The sequence below is a fragment of the Helicoverpa armigera genome, chromosome 1 (genome assembly GCF_030705265.1).
Source record: "Helicoverpa armigera isolate CAAS_96S chromosome 1, ASM3070526v1, whole genome shotgun sequence".
NCBI lineage: Eukaryota > Metazoa > Arthropoda > Insecta > Lepidoptera > Noctuidae > Helicoverpa > Helicoverpa armigera.
Genome location: NC_087120.1, coordinates 14,803,765 through 14,822,476, shown reverse-complemented (window position 1 = coordinate 14,822,476; position 18,712 = coordinate 14,803,765). Strand labels below are relative to the sequence as shown.

The following is an 18,712-nucleotide window of genomic DNA, read 5'->3' as shown; positions in this document are numbered from 1 at the left end:
GTGAAAGTGAATCCTATGGTGGTTGCAATATATTGTTCCACAGGTAAGCTAATAATAACATTTTCGTAAATCAAACAACTAGGGTGCCCATGAATTCTTGTAATGAGTCAAAATATAGGTGATGGATTTTAAAACTGTTGTACTTTTGTTATAGCTTCCCAAAAAAATGTAGAAAGGTGATATGAATGGCTCAGCAGTCTATATGTGAAGCAAAAATACAACAAAATCAGTCTGCACTTCGAATCTTCCTGTTTTCATTACTGCTATTTCCCACAAATTATTAAAAGCCTTTATTAGTATTTTAAGGTCACAAACTGCGTAAGTTAAAACTTCAATACCAATCTATGTTTAATAATCTTAGCTAACTCGGATTGGTCTCACGTAGCTTAATCTCATAGTCACCCTATTAGAAAGGGACAGACAGCCTCCGTACTAACTGTTTCACTCGGCTCGTTTTTTGGGTGTATGTGCGCAGTCCTGTTTACTAATATTATGTCTATGATCCATACAGACAAGAATATCTTTTTTTAATATGGCAATCTGCCGGCCAAAGTCTCGCGTGAGCAAAGCACAGAACACCATATACCCAAGACTACAATGTATTGCGCGTGAGAGAGTGACACATGGCGAAAATATATGAAACAAAACAAAAAACCATATAAATTAAAGTAAATTATAAATTCAGCTTTTCTGGTGGTAGATATTGAGTCTGCAATAAAATACATAGTATTAATGAATTTACTAGAACCAACTTACTACACAAGTAATTTATTTACACTTAACATATCATATTTATATGAAATATTTAAATACTGATACAATTTAATACTATTAGAAGAAATTTAACAGAAGCATTTACCATTATAGGGTTCGTTCGAGGGAACGTTCTATCTAGTATGTAGTACATATATTATAATATATCGATGGTTAAAAATATATTGGGAGCTGCCAGTGCAGTGGTTGGTTACCTACATAGAGGGCAGCAGAAACGAGTGACCATAGACACCTCGCCATTCAGCCGTGCATCGCATCGGTACACTATTAGTTTAGCTGTGCATCTCTGCTTGGAGGATTCCGGAGTAAAGTAACTCCAGTGCCTCAGAAACAACCGATATTCGTGAGTAGACTAGATAATAAGTTTTTTAAAAGTTTTAACATTAACAAATCTACTAATAGAATTAATTCCAATATGATTAAGATACAGCATTCAAGGCAAATGAATTATATTACTCGGCCGTTACAAATTTTTATTAAGTAGGTAGGTACTGCGATAAAAACTTAGCAGCTTATTTTTTCACGGTTTATGCACCTTGTTTTATGTTAGCTTTGTAATGCAATTGCAAACTTGTCTGGTGCCTAATCTCCCTGATATAATTGTGAAGAAAACGGTGAGACACCCTGGGGCCCGATTCTCCTAATTTTACTTAAGCGACCTTCGATCGACGTTCGACTCGATTCGACTGAGATCCAATCCCGACTCGATTACGATTGAAGCGTATGTAGCATTCCGCTATTTTTTCTTTGAAATAAACGTTTTTATCCTTTTCTGTCATTCAATAATGAATCATTTTGTCTGCAAATTATTTACGATTGCAAAGTGATTGTACAGCAAACTACCGTATAGACCAAAATCATCAAAATAGCAGACCAATCGCACACCAATCAAATGTCAATCGAATACGATTGGTCTTTTATTAGTAGCAGAATGCCCGATATGGTTAAAACTGCTATTACGATCATATTGCGATTCGATTTCTATTCGATTTTGACATTATTAACTTAGGAGAATCGGGGCCCTGATTTGTTTGAAAGTCTTCTTCATGCAAGGCATGTTGCACTCACTGATTTGTTTTCCCCTGATTCTGATGATGATGATGTTTTGGATTTTACACATTTTATTAATCTTAAAAAATTTTATAATTCGAGCTTTTTGTTTGGTGTCAAGTTATGTCGTCTGATTGTACTTGTTTTGTTTTGGGATTGCAATTTATCAACATCGTAATATTCTTATAATAAGAAAAAAAATATATTTTCCTGAATATTGGCCTGCCCCTTATAATTTTAGTTTTAATAGTTGGTTAATGAGCATATTTATTAAGTAACAAATGTGACCCATTAATTATATTGTAGTCTTCATGGCTAATTTAACTATTAGGTCACAGTATTGTACTTACAATATTTCGCGCTACCCTCTCTTCAAAAAAAGATAATTGCATGCCAAAGTACTTACTCTGGGCTAAAAAACCGGCCAAGTGCGAGTCGGACTTGCGCACTTAGGGTACCATACCATCCAAACTAAAATTCTATCTATATTTATGGATATCGAGCAAAAATGAGCAAAAAAATCACGTTTGTTGTTATAGCGGCAACAGAAATACATCATCTGTAAAAATTTCAAATCTCTATTCTCATTTCTGTGGTTTTGTTGTGACCCTTAATTAGACATTATTCTGCTTAAGTAAAAAAAAAAAAATACCATTCAAGAGTCAAGTAATGTCTGCAAATTTTATGTATTTTTTATTATGGGCGTCTCAGCAGGGCTGGTGCTGGACTGGACAACAGATGACGAACATGACAGGAAACAAGAAAGGCAAGAAGGTCATCAAGTAAGTAGCCGTCAAAGCTAATAATGGGGAGTTTTAATTTTCTTGTTTTAGAACTTTCATATTTTTTTCATCCCACCATCTCGGAAAGAGTAGTTTTACCCTTTGATATAAGCCGTTTTTATCCTCTAGAGCGGAAAAGTGATTTGAATTTACAACATCGTGTGCAATACTCTATTTGTGACAATCTTGATAAGACTTTTCAAACAAATACATATTAAACAAATAAAATACTGCTTAAAAATAATTATTCAATTACTAAAGTAACTTTTATTATTGTTTTTACATACATTTTTAACCTCGTTTCATTTTTAAACTGAGTTTTCAAATAAATGAACTTTAATAGGTACTTCTTTTTAATTTGATACTCATATGTACGCGCCATTTTGTTTTTTTTTGCATTTAGTAACTTCCTCGATGAAGTGGGATGAAATTATTATTTTTTATTGTTTTGAGGTCGATTTTAAATCTCATTACATTTTGAAACTGAGTTTTTGCATCAATAAATTTTAACAGGTAAATATTTTTAATTTGCCATGTGTGACGTGCGTGCCATTTTCTTTTTTTGAGTTTAGATAAACTCTTTTGCAAAAAAAACGGGCACCTTTGCGAAATCTTAGTTTTAAGGACTTTACGTGTATTTCAAAGGGTTTTAATGATTGTAGTATGTTTCTAGCATCAAAAGAGTTAACCAAGCACGCGTGAGAGTGTATTCTAAATTTGAATTTTGTACGATTGCTAAGAAATTGGTTAAACCTTGTTTTGGACTAATTGCTGGCAGAAAGTTCGTCGGTGTTTTGAAGAGTTTTTGCAGTGATTTTCAGGAAAATGATAATGCAGTTTTAACTAATGATTAATGTACATTTTTGTTTGATCAAAACCTTTTTGAAAAACTATGCGTATTTCATAAAATTTTTACCTGCTCTAAATGGGCTATACTGATGAATGATGGCAATGTTAAGAGTTTCGGTATTTTAGTGTAAAGCGTTCTATTGTTTAGATATTGTACCCACGTGTTTTAAAATATCCCTTTCTCATAAATAAACACTATTTAGAGGAGTATCAGTACTTTGAGCTGCGACAAAACCAATTTAAAGTAAGCAGTGCCGATCACAACTGGTCTACTATCGGACTGTGACATTTAAAAAATACCAAATTTTGTGATAAATGTTAAAATTAATCACATGAAAAATGATGAGGAGGGTTAAAGCTATCTAAAAAGTCAAATTATTGCCGCGTTGAAGCTCTCGATAACTCCATAGGTATCGGGTTACTAAACGATGATTTAGCTGAAAGGGAGTCCAGAATTCAAAATTATTGGCCAAACGTATGTTTCTTAAGAAATGAGCAGATAGCCAATTATTGTTATGATTTAAGCAGGAAAGGGCTGTAGGTGCCAGAAAATCTCGATGCAGGCAACTTTATTTAATAAAATGTCCATGCGATGAAAACACGCTATTTGAACGCTAAGACTTATAGATCTTCAGAGTTCTACGGAGTTTCCCGAGAGACGAGGTTGTTTAAAAATCAGTGATTACGAGACCTTAAGACCTCGTGCTCACAGTATATGCGCTACTTTCTGTATTTTGTAGAATTTCAAGACTTTTAAAAATGTCAAAGTCTGACAGGAGACGAGTTCTGATCGGCACTACTTACTTTAAATTGGTTTTGTCGCAGCTCAAAGTACTGATACTCCTCTAAATAGTGTTTATTTATGAGAAAGGGATATTTTAAAACACGTGGGTACAATACCTAAACAATAGAACGCTTTACACTAAAATACCGAAACTCTTAACATTGCCATCATTCATCAGTATAGCCCATTTAGAGCAGGTAAAAATTTTATGAAATACGCATAGTTTTTCAAAAAGGTTTTGATCAAACAAAAAAGTACATTAATCATTAGTTAAAACTGCATTATCATTTTCCTGAAAATTACTGCAAAAACTTTTCACAACACCGACGAACTTTCTGCCAGCAATTAGTCCAAAACAAGGTTTAACCAATTTCTTAGCAATCGTACAAAATTCAAATTTAGAATACACTCTCACGCGTGCTTGGTTAACTCTTTTGATGCTAGAAACATACAACAATCATTAAAACCCTTTGAAATACACGTAAAGTCCTTAAAACCTAGATTTCGCATAGGTGCCCGTTTTTTTTGCAAAAGAGTGTATTTCCTCGATGAGGTGGGATGAAAAGTTACGTGTTGCACTCGAGTGCAAAGATTGTTCACCTGGTGCTCTTTTGATTCCCTCGCTATCGCTCATTCGCTTATATATATTCGCTTGCTCGGTCATCAAAATTGAGCCCGCGGCGCGGTTAAAAAGCTACTTTGCACTCTTGTCTAACAAATAACTATTTTTACAAGCGGGTACCTAGTTAGATGTTTGTCTTGTGGTGTGTCAATTTTGCAGGTTTTTAATCGATTTCAGATTTTTTTTTTACAAAAATATAAAACAGACTCTCAAAAACACTGAAAAGCAAAATATATAATTGATGTAGGTTGTACATAATAACTAATGTGATACCTAAATAGTTTTAGTCCTGTAAATTAAAATTTAACTTTGTTTCAGTGCGTACGCCAATTATTATGCGTTACCTCGCCCAAGCAGCAGTGGTAAGCTTCCTTTAAATTAATTCCCACACATAATTATTTTCGCCCACTGCACAAAGAGAACTATAATAAGAATAATATTCTACATACACATAAGTAGCAAACTAAACTTACATGGTATATGGCGTAGTACTTATTTCCTGGCTTTATTTAGGATAACATTGTCTAGACGTCTGTAAAAAGAAAGAGTAGTGAGTGAATCCTGTTCATTTTATTGTAGTCATTGACTCAGCAGTGTTGTGTAAGCAAACAGATCAGATAACAGCATATCCCACCCAAAACAAAAATGTGAAAGACTGCCAAGTTCGATAATATGGGAATGCTTCGCCTATAAAAGAAGTGAGATCTGAATAAGTACCAAGTTCCATACACATACCTCAGTTAAAAATAGTTACTTTTTAATGATGTTACTTGGCAAGTTTTCATACACCTTGTTATAAACCTACTAAACGCAATGAATCAAGTATTTAATTTTCTATTAAAACTTGCCAAGTAATCATCATTAAAAAGTAACTATTTTTAACTGAGGTATGTGTATGGAACTTGGTACTTATTCAGATCTCACTTCTTTTATAGGCGAAGCATTCCCATATTATCGAACTTGGCAGTCTTTCACATTTTTGTTTTGGGTGGGATTTCATTTATTTTTGTAAGGTTGTTTATTTTATTTTTTTCTTATGATGAAGTTAGTTAAAGAAATGTCTCATTTATACTATCTTTTAGATTTTTTAATATGCACTATGTTTCTTACAAAGAAATGAACTAGATTAACTATGACTAGATTTACCAACTGACTGACATGACATGTTATCATAAATTATGTTCGTGGATCAAAGTTACACATTCGTTATTTTCGAAAGTGATTCACACTTGGCCGTATTCAGATTTTTACTTTACTTTGACTAAATACAAACCTTTGTACCATTCGAAGATATATTATATAAATATAGATAAATTTAGTTCGTTTTAGTTCCTTAGGGGTATAAATTTACACCGGGTATAAAACACCTTCATTGTTTTGAAACCGACTCACACTTGGCCATTTTTAGATTTTTCCCTTTACCTTGACATAAAGACCTACCTCCATGCCAAATTTCAAGTCAATACGACCATTGGAAGTGGTCTAGGTTTTTGATGAGTGAGTCAGTGAATCAGTGAATAAGTGAATCAGTGAATAAGTGTATAGTAAAAATAGCGATTTTCTGACGTCAATATCTCAAGATCTCCAATAGGTATATTAATGAAATTTTGTATTTTAGATAAGTGAGGGGGTCTCAACAGATACTAGAAATTTGAAATGCGTAAATAAAATAGATTTTGAGTTACAGGGGGGTCGAATTTGGCCCGAAATGGTTCGTGTAATATAACCCACGGCCGGTGTGTCGCCTTTTTTGCTCGAACTTGGCGGACACACTGCCGTGTGTCTAGATACAGAACAAAAGGGCACGCGTACGTATTTAACATATCGCTGATCTACATTAGTTAAAGAAGCAGTATCATTATAAACAACATGAGGCCAGGAAACGTCCTGTTCACCAAATAGTGTAAATGGAATAACTGTTTAACTCGGAATTACTTTTATTTTCAGGTTACGTCGCAGGGTCCTCCCGCACCAGACAAAAGCGTCCTGCAGGAGATACCGAGAATGGGCCGTCGAAGAAACCCAAGCCATGCGCGACTGAGTTGCCGTTCCTGCGCCGACTCCGCAAGAAACTCGAACCTGGGTCGCGGCCCAGATTACGGCGCTATGTTATGTATCCGGATGAAGCTGAAGGGTGATGTGTTCTATTTATATACATTGTTTGCCTGGTTTGCTGAGATTTGGGTGGCAGTAGAACTAATTTGGAAGTTTTCAGACTGATTTGATAGTTATTATGACATTAAATAATAGTTTAAAAAACTAAAAGTCAGAGCGAGTGCCAAAGGACATTGTCCAATTTTGGCCTAAGAACCGATGTGAATATAAATTATACTATAATTTTTATTTATTTTTATATTGTTTGAAACATATTTTAGTATTCCACGGACACTTCAAATAAATAAATTCCAAATAAAAAGTTGGGTCACAATTATTGATGCCTTATAAAATGTTTCCGTCAGCCAGTGCTGCCAGTTTCGGAAGTTTTCGCGATTTCGGTAAATACGAATCGAAATGAGAACCTCGTTTCCGTAGTCGGTTATTAAAATTAGTTGGTAACACTTTATTCATTTAAATACCTAAACTGACTAGCTAGAAAAAAACTAGTATTCTATATGTTTTAAGCGAAATCGCGAATTTCTAGCTTGACATTCGAGTAGGATTATAGTTTTCGTAATTGACAACACTGGTGTACTTCAGTCAGTTTGATTGCTTTGCGACTATCGTTTCTTTTGTGATTTTCTATGCGTTTCATGGTTTTATTCTAACAACTTTGGCTTGATTATGGACTCCGATTAGATTGCGTACTTGGTAGACTCGGCTGTGTGTAAAGGACTGGATTTTCCTGGCATTTTCGGACATTGCTCTGTCTGTGATCGAATTTAGTTGTATTATAATTACAACAATAGATGCAGAATATAGTATATTGTACAAATTGTGGATCTGCTGGAGGTTCTTTGGTATTAGAAAACGAAGATATACTTCGTTGCATACAACAATGGACTGCTCCCCGTATGGTAAGTGGTCTACGAAAGTGTTTTTCTAATTTTGATAAGAATGTTACTACCTACTTATGTTTTCATAAGCACACAATTTCTCGGTTTTCAAATCAATTGCCACAATTGCAAGTTACTTGACATTTACTAATGTTTTATTGTATTTATTTATTACAGGTTGAAGCTCATGACCTTATATGTACGACGTGTTGGTCTGAAGCAGTCGAGCATAATAAGATGCAATGCACTGTTGGACGCAATTGTGTACTTTGTAAGAAGCTCCTACCATCAGGCATTACTGTTGCAATTGTATCGTTGGGCGTAGAACAGTGGGCTGTTGTGCCCACATAATGACTATTATCTGGTATTTAAGCTGGGCGAGATACCAAAATTCAATTGAACGCCCTGCTCAGTTCTTAGATAATATATTATTAACAAATATTGATGATTAAAAACCTTTAATTGAATATAAATATTGTTTTTATTGCACATCCTCGAAAACCTCTTTCATTGTTATTGGTAAACCTTACTTTAACTGTTAAATTATTTTGTGTGGTAATGACATTTTTAGTATGGTCTGTGCCTTCTTGGTAATAGACCGCGGGTTCGATTCCCGCCTTATGGCATGTAGATAGCTAGGTAACTGTCTAATATAAAAGTAGTAACAATCATTTAAATAAATAATTCTCCATCGTAATAATATCGATATTTTATGAATTGTGGTGAATGAAACTCTTCCATTTTGGATACTTATGCGTTTTATCACAAATCCAAAGTGGATTCACTATATATTAAGAAACGTAACGTTGAAAGCAAAAGCGTTTAGGTCGTTGTTTTTCATAAAAATTCTAAGCATTTATGAAAACTAGTCACACGCCCCGTCTTCGCACGGTGGCAATGTAAAACCTTGGTGTAAACCTCCCTCTTGACCTACTCTATCTATTAAAAAAAACGCACCCGCAAGCATGGTTATTTTTTATTTATAACCTCAAAATATTAAATTTTTTCGTAATTATTTTAGTTTCCTGAAGTGTCCGTTCGTGAAAACTTATTTCATAGGATTCCATATAATTTTAAGAGTTTATAGAAGTCACTTTCCATTCGAACGGTTCTTAGGCAGAACATGTATGGAGCCGGAACAATGTCCTTTCATCTTAATCGAAGACCAGCAAGTGGGTCAAATTAAGATTCCAAGATTTTCTTACATACATAGTTACAAGTGAAGCTAATATTTATAAACATGTTAATAAAGTTTATTTTATTGTAATTTGAACATATTTATTGGTCCACTTCTTGCTGGGTTCTTCTTACTGGACTTACATATTCTTTTATTTTGGACCAACCAAAACCACTGAAGTAATTGTTAGGTTTCTGTGAATACAGAAACCTATATAGATCTATCCAAATCGAGTCAGATTTTAATCGTGGAAAAGTTGGTGGAACTCTGGTGAAAAGTTTTAGTTAATTCATCACTCAACTTTTAGAGATTTTTTAATTGTCATGTTTATTTTTAGGAAAGAGCCGGAGAAAAAGCAACCCAACAAAATGACTACCAAAGTGAAATCAAGGCTTATGGGAACTGACCGACGAAACATAGAAGAGGTTGATGCACCGACTCCAGTGGAACTGCCCACGGGCGGCCTTCAATTAGATGAGGACAACTTACCTATGTCATCTTTCAGTACCCCGGTCTTAAAACTACGGGACACGTCTACGCCTAAAACTACAGTCGATCTATTCAAATATTCCAATCCTGAAATAGTGTCGAGTGACCCACTTCAAGTGTGTCTGGAGGCGACAACTTCGAAATACACCTTTAAAGCTCCCGAGAATACTCCTGTGTCAGAAGACGTGCAATGTTCTGACTGCTGGGTTAAAATTCAACCTGAAGCCAACAATTACACTGTGCCTTTGACAGACATCTCAGAAACGGATGCTGCTTGGAAATGCGAAGATTGCTGGATCTCTTATAAGAGTACTGTAGACAAATGTGCGCTCTGTGGCGTGGCCCGGCTCGGTGTCAAACAAGACAATCCCGTTAATGTGACGTACAGTAAGACGTCGTCGTTCTTCGGATCTAGTGACGATCAATTCAAAACGTTTACTCAATCTCCAAAGTCAAATAAATGGGAATGTTCCAGCTGTTTAGTCAACAATGAGAGTGATAAAGATAAATGCGCATGCTGTGGAGCAGCAAAAGAAAGCGAAAATGAAACGCCAAAAGTAGAGGATCCAGAGGCTACCATCGCACAAAAACTAGAAGTTAATTCAACGATAGAATCTAAAGCCAAACAACAATCTAGAACAAACAATGTATTAGCTGAGACCCCAACATTCACATTTTTACCCATTAAACAGGTGGATACAAAAGCTGATGATTCCAAAGGCCAGTTAAGTGAGGCTAAAATTAATTCTTTTACCGAATACCGATTCCTTATACCGAAAGCAATTCCTACAGATACAGACTCCAAGGACCCCGCATCTTTCTTGATGCCTGTACCTGTGGGAATTGTTTTCTATTTTGGAGAAAATGCGCAAGGAGTTCCATCAGTTGACTTAAATTCTCTAGTCACAAACAATGAAAACAAGACCTTACCACCTGCTGTAAACTCACTCAACCCGCTAGCAGCTGATGCGGTCAATTCGGTGCCTTCACCGGTTGTGCCCGATGCAGAGAAGCCAAAACCAACCTTCTCATTTGTTGTAAATGCTCCCAAGCTGGAGTTGTTAACGCAGCAAACACAATCCACTACTGAGACGACTACTCGTGCCCCAACGTTATTCCTGTTTGAGCCGCCTGCCGCCACTACCGTGCCGAACCCATCTATACCTTCGTTTGAGGCGCCCTCCTTGACGCAACCGGCGGCGCCTGAATTCAACTTTGATACACCTCAGTCGACTAGCATTTTTGGATTTAGACAGCAGGTAAATAAATATTATAATTTAGTCTGAAAAAACAAAACCGTTCAATAATTAACTATCTCTCTATAGTCTGATGAGATGTCTGAATTAGAGTGCCAAATACAATTTCAGCCAGATTAATTTGAAAAATATGATGTCCTCTACAGTATGCTTATAGTATGGCGTAAACTTGCAGGCTCCGCTTCAGCAGCAGCAGATGCAGCCGGCGCCCCTGCAGAGCCAGCTGCCGGCCGGCCGGCGCCTGCGCAAGGCCTTTCGCAGAATCCCGCAACGATGTAACGATGAAACTTTCGTCGCCTGTAGCACTATATGGACCGGATTCAGTAGATAAGTGCCCTCATTTAAACTTAATCCCACAAGTGTGTGTCAAGTGTAGTCACAATCACAGGGGTGTACCTAAAGAAAATTAAATATCATATTTGTATCATTTTTATTTTTGTCAGATTTAAATATCATTTGCATGCAATTTCATTACATTCAATTTTGTTTTTTTTTGGCATTTTTTAATTTATTAATTAGGTATCACAGATAATTTGTAAATCATTGTTGCTATTTAATGCTAACCGTCAATTGTACAAAGCTCCATTAAAGTTAAAGCTTCTTTAAATCTATTGCGGACTCTTTCTTTGTCAACTACATAAAAGTGGCAGTAACCTCCCCACTCGGAGACATTTAATGGTTACTTAAGCCATTCCTTAGTGAAGCATTTGTATGACATTCCGTCACTAAGGAGTGACTTAAGTAATCATTAAATGTCTCTGAGTGGGGAGGTTAATGAAGCTTTAACTTAAATGGAGCTTTGTGCAACTGACGGTAAGTAAGTATTCAAATCGCGTTAATTAACAACAATGAAAAGGAAATGCACGGTAAATAAAATATTATATATATTTTCGAGTCAAATATTTACGGACGGAAATTATTGTGATGAATGATGTAAGATTACATATTTTTTTCATATATTGTTTTAGGTAGTAACATCAATAAGCACTTATAATATTTTTTATAATGATTTTTGTTTAAAACAAAGCTTATGGTCATACAATTATAAATGGTTATACATAAATAGACTATGAACATATTTGCTAAGAAATAAAAATACCTTATTAGGCTGGCTAATGTATTTAAAAGTTGTATGTCGTTGTAAACACGAAATAAAAATAGAAAAATATTAAACAACAATAGTATTAAGATACTTTCTAGTCTTAACCAATGCGTTTACACTGTTGCATATTATTAAGATACATCAAGCAATATACTTACAACTTTTTAATCAGCGCTAATAGTAATGTTTGCGTCGAGTTTTAAATCTGTTTTTAATTTCGTAACATAAGTTTAGAATTTTAGATGCATGTCTTCAAGCGAGAACAAGCTAGGCAAAACATTGTACCAGGCGAGGAATAAGAATTTATATCTAGAATAATTTCACTTGCTGTAACATATTTTTAATCAGAATTGAAGTCAAAGTATATGTTTGAATGTTATAGAACACTGTTCCAATATGCCTTGTTTAGAGCAATATAGTTTTGATGCCATATACAGGGTGGCCCATCCATAGGCGTCCAAAAGAAAAATTTAGAAGCCCTATGCTATGGGGTATCCGAATCAGCCCCATGTAATGTTCAGTGATTTTTTGTACTTTAGGAGCTAGAATTATTTTTATTTTTTTCCGTAATTTTAATTTCAACGTTGTTTTTTCTATTTTATCTTTTATTTCCTAACGTTTACAGATTGTTTTTTTTTGTGTAATTAATCAACATTTATTTTATCGCATTAGTGTAACCTGTAATGATAAATGTATGTAGAGAAATAAATAAAAATACATCATTTATAATTCTTTCTTTTTATTATAGACTTTATAAAATTAAAGAACAAAAAATCTAGTCTTGTACCTATTAGAAAAAATCTGCTACTTAGTACAAGATAGTAAACACAATAGGGCACTATATACTAAATTTTTCCGTTTAAAGCACCTACATGCTTTAGTGCACGATATGAGACATAATAAACACACATTTGTTATTTATTGTAACATTCAAGAATGGACGTTTTTTTTGTCCCTAAATATTAACTTATTTTGTTTTCATAGAAGATATAATTACATTCATGTAAAATGTAATAGTACCTGGAACAGTTTGTAGAAACCATTTCCAGGTAGTAGTGACACAATGGTACCTACGTGATGGACACTGACAACCACTCAGCATCCTGTGCTCAGAAATTAGTTGCAAGTGAACATTACAATGAGAACTGTATGATTACGACATGTACCTAATGTATGATTATTAACAATTTATGTAAGTATATGTTACAGCCAAAGTAATAAGTCCACATATTATACATATTATCTAGCTAATATTTATAATATCTACTCAATTTGGATAAAGTGATAATTGACACAGAATTAATCACATTAACTAGCAATTTTATATAATATCTCCATAGACTTAGATAATGTAATAAAACAAGTAGGTAAAGATTATTATTTCATGTTGACTAACTAAAGTGCCTGGTAGCTGACCTTAATATAATTCGAAAAAGGCTAGTTAGCACAGTGCACCCCATAATAGTAGCGAAAAGTCCCCTCTTTGAAGTGTGGCTCGGGCCACTGTACCGACGGCCCGGAGTGTGCCCTGCCCGGGAAGGGCACCGCCGTGTCCTCGTCGAGGCAGTCGGCAGCGGCGACCTCTCGCACCCGGCCCTGGTTCAAGCCAAGGTCCGGGGCGAGAGGTACTGGGATGCCATCGTCTCCTTCTGTGTGGTCGAGAGACGACTCCCAGCCACCGTAGACGTGAGAATGTGTGATGAGTTCGGGTGCCTTATCGGCCTTCCGTCTCCTGGGAGACACGGACCCGTCTGACCTCACGCTGCACGCTCACGCTCTCTGAGTCCCTCACGCTGCTCTCCCACAGTGGGAGGAATCATTTGATGATTTATCATAAAAAGAGTCGATAATAACTTGAGCCGTTTCTAAGAATTAGTAAGTAGTCAGACGATTATACCATATTTATTACTTTGGCTAACTTTGATCAGCTATTATGAATTAGATCCAGATAAAGTGATTAATCTATCACACTGTCTAGTCAATTTGGGTATTATATCGGGTGTGTCGTTCATAATCACATTAAATCCTATGGCATATACTTTATAATATTCTATGGCGAATTGTAAAAAAAATAACCTAATCCATTCAGTGGTTTAACCATAGGAGTCATTTTTCGTTTTTATAATTTACAACATCATGTGTAAAGCAGAGATAAAGTTAGGAATATCGAATGTTTTGATAGGTTGACAGCTGTCAGTTTTCAAGGGAGAATTTCAGTTGTTTGTAATGACTGACTTTTATATGGTGTTCTAATTTTCGCACATGTTTATTCTATTTACTTTGTTTGAAAAATGCATTTTTTTATTTTTACGTATTTTTATTTTTTCTTTGTGTTAATCGACATATATTAACCAGTATATTAACGCATTTCATTTAATGTGATTGTGAACGACACACCCGATATACAATGACCAGTCATTATGTATAATATATATTTAATCACTTTGGCTGTAACATATACATAAGTAGAAGACTATTTTGTGTTTGTTTTTACTACACAAACAATATGAGTGAGTTGCTCTTGAGCCTGAATACACAACATCACAATTATATTTACAACCTTTTTATTGCTAAAAGACAACAAAAGTAACTCTTTATATTAATATGCTGTAATGTTGTGTTCTGCAGGTGGAAAAATCATACAAACTAGAAAACAAAGTATTAATCAAAAACTTTGGTAAATTAATTCCAAAAATTAAATTGAATACTGCAAGTACTGTGGACAATTTTATTCAAGCAAAAAATGCTATAAAAAGTCAGGGTGCTTACATAAAGAAACAGGTTGCCGGTACAGACAAACCTGTACGGGTAGGTACCAATCAGTGCAGGTATAATATTCTATTGACTCACTTATAAAGAAACAGGTAAGTTACAACCTCTTTCTTTGACTTACAACAACAGACAACTTATAAAGAAACAGGTTGTAACTTACCTGTTTCTTTATAAGTGAGTCAATAGAATATTATACCTGCACTGATCGGTACCTACCCGTACAGGTTTGTCTGTACCGGCAACCTGTTTCTTTATGTAAGCACCCTTATACACAAAATGCTGAAAGTAAACTTACCTACATTACACTAATCTACAAACTTATAACTAACTACAGTTGCCATTTTGTGAAGGCTAGTGGAGAATATTTTGAATGGAAAGTTTTGTGAGTTGGCTATAAATACGGGCTCTGATACAGTCCAGTTTTCAGGCACGTCACAATCATCTTTAATATTTGCTAAAAACTCAAATGAACACTGACAATCAAGGGGCGGTAAGTATGATATTGTTGCAGCTACTTGCAACATGACCTGTCTAATTTTCCGTTGAATTTGTTTCAAGTCTATACTACCTACGGTTTCATTATTTTCTTTTGATAATGCTGCGTCACCATCTTCATACTGCACGTTGAATTCCCAGCATTCTTAGATTTCCTTGTTTGCTACATTGAAAATTACGAGGGAGAGCTTGCTTATTTTCTTGTTGAGTATCCATTCTGAAAATAAATAAATTTTAGATTAGGTATAGACAAGAAGTAAAAATTAATAGACCTGCCATAGGACGTAAGTAACACTCTAAATGAGGGTTTTCTCTCCTTTTTCTGCCACCGGGTGGCGCCAAGTTTGCGTCTGGGTCTGGTCCAAACAGCTGTCAAATACTATGGAATTGTAGGATTTGTAGGTGCCGAACTTATTGTTTATTTGAAATTGTGTTATATTGGAAGTGTTATTGATCTTATTATGGACTAGGTACGTTTAGAAAAAGGTTTCCGAACTAAAAATTAAGCAAAGAAAGAGGGGTGCAAAAGTCACTGGTGCTAAGGAAAAGTTCATTGAAAGGTAGATAACGTAATGTACCTACTAGAATTTGTTTACAGAATATGATTTAGTTTTTTTATCTTCGGCATTCTAATTGTGAAACAATATTGGACTGTTTTAATTATACAATAAAAAATCACTATAAAATCGTTCACGGTTCGTAGTAAAGACACGACGTAGCTTTGACAGGTGGGGCCCGTTTCTCCTAAGTTAATAATGTCAAAATCGAATAGAAATCGAATCGCAATATGATCGCAATAGCAGTTTTAACCATATCGGGCATTCTGCTACTAATATAAGACCAATCGTATTCCAACGACATTCGATTGGTCTGTGATTTTGGTCTATACGGTAGTTTTCTCTGCAATCATATTGCAATCGTAAATCATTGGCAGACAAAATGATTCATTATTGAATGAAAGAAAAGGATAAAAACGTTTATTTCAAAGAAAAAATAGCGGAATACCACATACGCTTCAATCTTAATCGAGTCGGAATTGGATCTCAGTCGAACCGAGTCGAACGTGAATCGTATGTCGCTTAAGTAAAATTAGGAGAATCGGGCCCCTGGACCTAACGACTCGGTGCTGCCACCTCGTGGACGCCATTTTAGAAAACCTCATTAGTAATTGCTATGTACCAAACTTCAGTTTTCTATGTTTGTAAAAAGACAAATAAAAAAAAAAAAACTTAGGGTTCACAAAGTCCTACAGAATGTTCACAAACACGACTTATAATAAACAATTTGCTCACAATAAAAACTTTAGCACTTATTTTGCAAGTAGGTAACTAATGGCTGGTTTACCTACACAGTACGAGTTAGCGTGCAAGTCAGCCTGCCGAGTAGCTGCACAGCAATAACTCGCACTGTTTGGACGTCACTTAAGAGTAACTCGCAAGTGCGAGTTGGACAGTAGCTCGCATCCGAGTTACTTCAACATTTGTTGTTTTCACTCGCCTGCTCGCCCGGCAGCAACTCGCACACGACAGCGACTCGTGCGTTGTTCGCATCGTTTGGACGCGTTCAGTAGTAGCTCGCCAGTGCCAGCAGGGCAGTTGTGAGTGAAACCCGTGTTTTTTTGTGAGCTACGCCTGTGTACTAAATCGAGTTCGAAATGGCTGCGGATAGATGGTCTTCTGACAATAATATTTCATTTATGAAACATGTTCACTCGACATCGCGACACGACTCGTACTGGGCTGTAGCTAGGTGTCGTGTAGTGTAGACAGCAAAGGCAAGCCGAACAACTGGCGTACGAGTAGACAAACCGAGTAGCTGTCTACTGGAAAGGCAGCAGCTCGCACTGTGTAAACGAGTTTTAAGTTATGCCTTTATTAAACTTAGCAAACAAGTTCAGACTTGCTTCATAGTATGATGCAGAGTACGTAGGTACTTAATGTTTGGAAAAGTAAGAATGCTTACCTTCAGTTTGAGTCAAGACTTTGGTTAAAAAGCTCTTAATTTCAGCGTCTTCCGATAGTAAAAGTGTAATTCCATATTGTTGTTCGGTTTTGTACGTCTCTGGAGGACATAAACTTCTTTGGAATAAAACTGAATTTATGGCGAATTCTGTAAAAAGGTTGAACACAAACTGTTAATGTGACGAGCAGGCTGTAAATAGTTCAACAAAAATGAAGAAGTTAAAATGAAAACTGCATTTGTTTTCGAACTTACCTACTCAGATATTCGCAAATTATTTGTGCAGACCCGGAGTGTGATACGAGTTTTGGTTTGCTGTTGAGACATTGTGTTTTTACTAAACTGTGATAAGTAAACTTTAATCACACTACCTACTAACTCAATTAGGTACGTAGAATTCACTTCAAAGTGAACAAATGTTTTATATTCGATTTTAGACAAAACACGTGCAGAATCAGAAAAAAGCACTATACTAAAACCGTTTGACAGTTTAATTAATTTCGAATCACCCACGATCCTCAAAATATACACACAAACTTGACGTTTCTTTGCACCGTTTTATTTTACCGCTTACACAACTCCAAACATTTGAGGTATCTTTTTTATGCCGTTTAACAAAATATATTTTTCTAATATTTTAGTTTTTCGTATCTAGGTAAATTATAAAAATCAATTAGTAGGTATCTTAAGTTTTTTCTCGTTCGATGTGCAATAAAATGAAAAGGAAAACAATGTAGGTATGCTGACGTCACAAGTCACGTGATCGAGCTTAGCTTGTCTGGGCAATATTTTATAATTTTTAAGAAAAATATAAACAAACCGGCCAAGTGCGAGTCGGACTCGCGCACGAAGGGTTCCGTACTAATATTTATAAAACGTTCCATAATTACAATGTATTTATAATACATTCCATATTCTGTGAATATTTCAACCATCTACTTACCTGTTGCCGTTATCTAATCGACCAAATATTTATTTTATTCTGGTTTTCAGTATTTATTTGTTGTTATAGCATCAATAGAAATACATCATCTGTGAAAATTTCAACTCTCTAACTATCATCGTTCATGAAATACAGCCTGGTGACCGCCGGACAGACGGAGGAGCGAAAACGTTGGCTACGGAACCTTAAAAATACATAAAACGTAAAGAGATTTAAGACGAGTAATGACAGGGAGGGTGATCTTAAAATTATTTAGAAGCTATTTAAATAGATTTGCGAAAATTGGAAACCAGCCTAAACTTATGAATGATTGAAAACCAATTTCTGAATATCATTTAATCACTGTATTTAATGATATGACATGTAATCACATAAATTCCCTTACTTGCTAGCATATTCGTATTACTGAACGACTTCAAAGTCATATAATTTATATTAGGTATACATACCAAGTCAGAATGTATAAGAATATGAATAAAACCGCGCAGATATACGAAGAATTTGACAAATCAAAATAAAAGTATTGATAGATATAAAAGTTAATAATGCTTTTAGACTTGTGAGCTTTTGAGTTGACTACAACTCGTTACTTACACAAATAGCAGCAAAGTTTTACAGAAAACTATTTGGTTCGATGGCAGATCGTTGTAAAATTTTGACAGGAA

The 18,712-nt window shown here is 35.2% G+C and overlaps 2 protein-coding genes and 1 long non-coding RNA gene across 6 annotated transcripts; 2 read left to right on the top strand and 1 right to left on the bottom strand.

The window, feature by feature from the left end:
• The first annotated feature begins 837 nt into the window (after positions 1-837).
• LOC110373882 (nuclear pore complex protein Nup153) lies at positions 838-13,035 on the top strand. 4 transcript variants are annotated; one of them, XM_021331316.3, is made up of 6 exons: positions 838-1,117; positions 2,539-2,606; positions 5,180-5,223; positions 6,809-6,995; positions 9,369-10,779; positions 10,952-13,035. In XM_021331316.3, exons 2-6 carry the CDS (start codon positions 2,563-2,565, stop codon positions 11,105-11,107), a joined length of 1,842 nt encoding a protein of 613 aa, XP_021186991.3. In that variant the 5' UTR covers positions 838-1,117; positions 2,539-2,562; the 3' UTR covers positions 11,108-13,035. The 4 variants fall into 4 exon arrangements, with proteins under 4 accessions (XP_021186991.3, XP_021186992.3, XP_049698813.2 ...); XM_021331317.3 differs by having other exon boundaries at positions 2,536-2,606; XM_049842856.2 differs by lacking the exons at positions 838-1,117; positions 2,539-2,606 and adding an exon at positions 2,869-3,119.
• LOC135117282 (uncharacterized) lies at positions 7,139-8,327 on the top strand. Its single transcript, XR_010276764.1, has 2 exons — positions 7,139-7,875; positions 8,032-8,327. It is a non-coding gene; the product is annotated as an uncharacterized LOC135117282 (long non-coding RNA).
• Positions 13,036-14,766: 1,731 nt separating the features above from the next.
• On the bottom strand, positions 14,767-18,216 carry LOC126054535 (mitotic spindle assembly checkpoint protein MAD2A). The gene is given in 4 exon segments (XM_049840567.2): positions 14,767-15,362; positions 17,108-17,254; positions 17,364-17,395; positions 17,397-18,216. Coding segments are annotated over 4 exon segments (621 nt in total). The 5' UTR covers positions 17,432-18,216; the 3' UTR covers positions 14,767-14,955.
• Between the last annotated feature and the right edge of the window lie 496 nt (positions 18,217-18,712).

Excerpts from the sequence above, each read along its gene's own strand:
- LOC110373882 (XM_021331316.3), top strand. The coding sequence starts at position 2,563 with ATGACGAACATGACAGGAAACAAGAAAGGCAAGAAGGTCATCAA. Across the intron at positions 2,607-5,179 it reads AAAGGCAAGAAGGTCATCAA|TGCGTACGCCAATTATTATG; the intron begins GTAAGTAGCCGT and ends ACTTTGTTTCAG. Across the intron at positions 5,224-6,808 it reads ACCTCGCCCAAGCAGCAGTG|GTTACGTCGCAGGGTCCTCC; the intron begins GTAAGCTTCCTT and ends TTTTATTTTCAG.